At 55.0% G+C, this 1,764-nt stretch overlaps 1 protein-coding gene across 1 annotated transcript in view; it reads right to left on the minus strand.

Annotated features, from left to right (window-relative positions):
* Positions 1-1,112: 1,112 nt before the first annotated feature.
* Positions 1,113-1,764, minus strand: part of LOC311248325 (basement membrane-specific heparan sulfate proteoglycan core protein-like) — a gene marked incomplete at its 3' end in the record, with an annotated part of 35,433 nt that continues 34,781 nt past the window's right edge. Inside the window, exons 12-13 of the mRNA XM_084339227.1 lie at positions 1,558-1,736; positions 1,113-1,191 (exon numbers count right to left, since the gene is read on the minus strand). Of these exons, the coding sequence (XP_084195353.1) occupies positions 1,113-1,191; positions 1,558-1,736 (258 nt within the window). The remainder of the gene's footprint in view (positions 1,192-1,557; positions 1,737-1,764) is intronic.

The raw sequence follows: 1,764 nt of genomic DNA on the forward strand, positions 1-1,764 counted from the left end.
AGGGGGGGGGGCTGGGCCGAGCCGAGCCCAGACGAGCCCCCGGGCTCAGTGGGTGTCTGGACCCATTGAAACCCGCGGGCCAGAGCACACAGGGTTTCTGCGTGGCCGCACGGCTCCGCCTGGGAAAAGCTGACACAACCCAGTGGCCCTCTGGGGGCAGCACTAACCGGGCCCCCCCCCCCCCACCACCCCGAGGCCCCTGGAGCCCTGCCCCGACTGACACCCACCCACCCCCGAGGCCCCCGGAGCTAACCACGTCTGACACACCTACAGTACCTACTGTATGCCAAGTCCTATAGGCGTATGTTTAGGGGGGTGGGGGGGGGGGGGGGGGGGGGGCTTTTGCATTGAGAAGAGGTACATGTGTCCCCCCCCTATATAGAGCCAATATGAAAGACAACCCCCTCCCCAAAAAGAGGTAAAAAAAAACAAGGGGGGTCAAAACATTTATATTCCATTAAACGTGTGGTCAGCGGGGGGGAGGGGGCGGGGTGGGGGGGGGGGGGGGGGGCCTGCATGTTGTCTTTTCCTTTACATAAATAAAGACATTTCCACCATGAACTGATGCAGAAAAGGCACACATTGGTCCATAAAAGAATGCAGGAAATGAACCCCCCCCCCGGACCAGTGTCCCTCCCAACGTTCAAAAGCAAACCGACAACCCCCCCCCCCCCCCCTCGCCTACTCCTGTTAATACACTCAATGGAATGGAGAGAGTCAACTGTGTGTTTCAGGACACATACCGTATGTAAAAACGGATGGTATGGATGTGGACGATGACAAAACGGGGGACAATGGAACACTTATATTCGCGTAGCGCGACACACAAACAAGTAACCCCGTGCCGTAAGTGCACTTTACGAAACCAACCAGAGCGGAGCGAGTTGCTTTCAAAGCGACTTACGCTAAAGGAGGGAACTTTAGCTAGCAAGCTACTTGCCGTGGTAGTAAATCAACGGTGGTTGGGGGGAGGGGGGAGGAGGGTAAATTAAGGGAGAACGTTTTATTATTTTTTTGATCATGCATTTAGTTGACAAATGTGTAAAGTAGGGCGTTGGTCAGTAGAGGACAGTGGGGGGGACGAGACGAGACGAGACAGATGGAGGACAGACCTGCAGCTCCCTCGATGCGTCTCTGTAACACATCGAGACTGTTGCTTTTAAACTGATGGAACCCGTGAGAGGGAATGGCCTGAGCAACAACAACAACAACAACAACAACAACAACAACAACAGAACAGAACAGGGATGAAAAAACAAGGGAGAAAACAAACAAAAAGGGAGGGAGGGGGGAAAAAAGGTAAAGGGAAAAAAATTGTCAAAAACACTGAAATCAGTGGCAAGGCAACAGTTTCATTTAGCAAACAACCCCCCCCCCCCCCCCCCCCCCCGACTACACAGTACAGTGAGATAACAGCCACCCACCGCTTAACACCACGGAGATACACGGATATATTGGCACACGGGAATGTAAATACATTAGTTATAGTTTTAATCAATCCATGCCCATATTATTTACACTCAGTGGAGGACAGGGAACAGAGAAGCGGGGTCTCACCTGCGCTGGCACCTGGCCCCCGCCTCGCAGCCAGGTCAGTTTGGGGGTGGGGGACCCCGTGGCCCGGCAGTACAGCCTCAGCGTGTCGCCCTCGTGGACCTCGATGCTCTGAGGGCTGACCTGCACCACGGGCTTGGTGCCCAGGCCGCTGATGCCTCCTGAGCCCCCCGATCCAGACCCTGGTGGCAGGGAAACACACGTGTTGTT

Source organism: Notolepis coatsorum, assembly GCF_963971535.1.
Source record: "Notolepis coatsorum genome assembly, contig: SCAFFOLD_1704, whole genome shotgun sequence".
Classification (NCBI taxonomy): Eukaryota; Metazoa; Chordata; class Actinopteri; order Aulopiformes; family Paralepididae; genus Notolepis; species Notolepis coatsorum.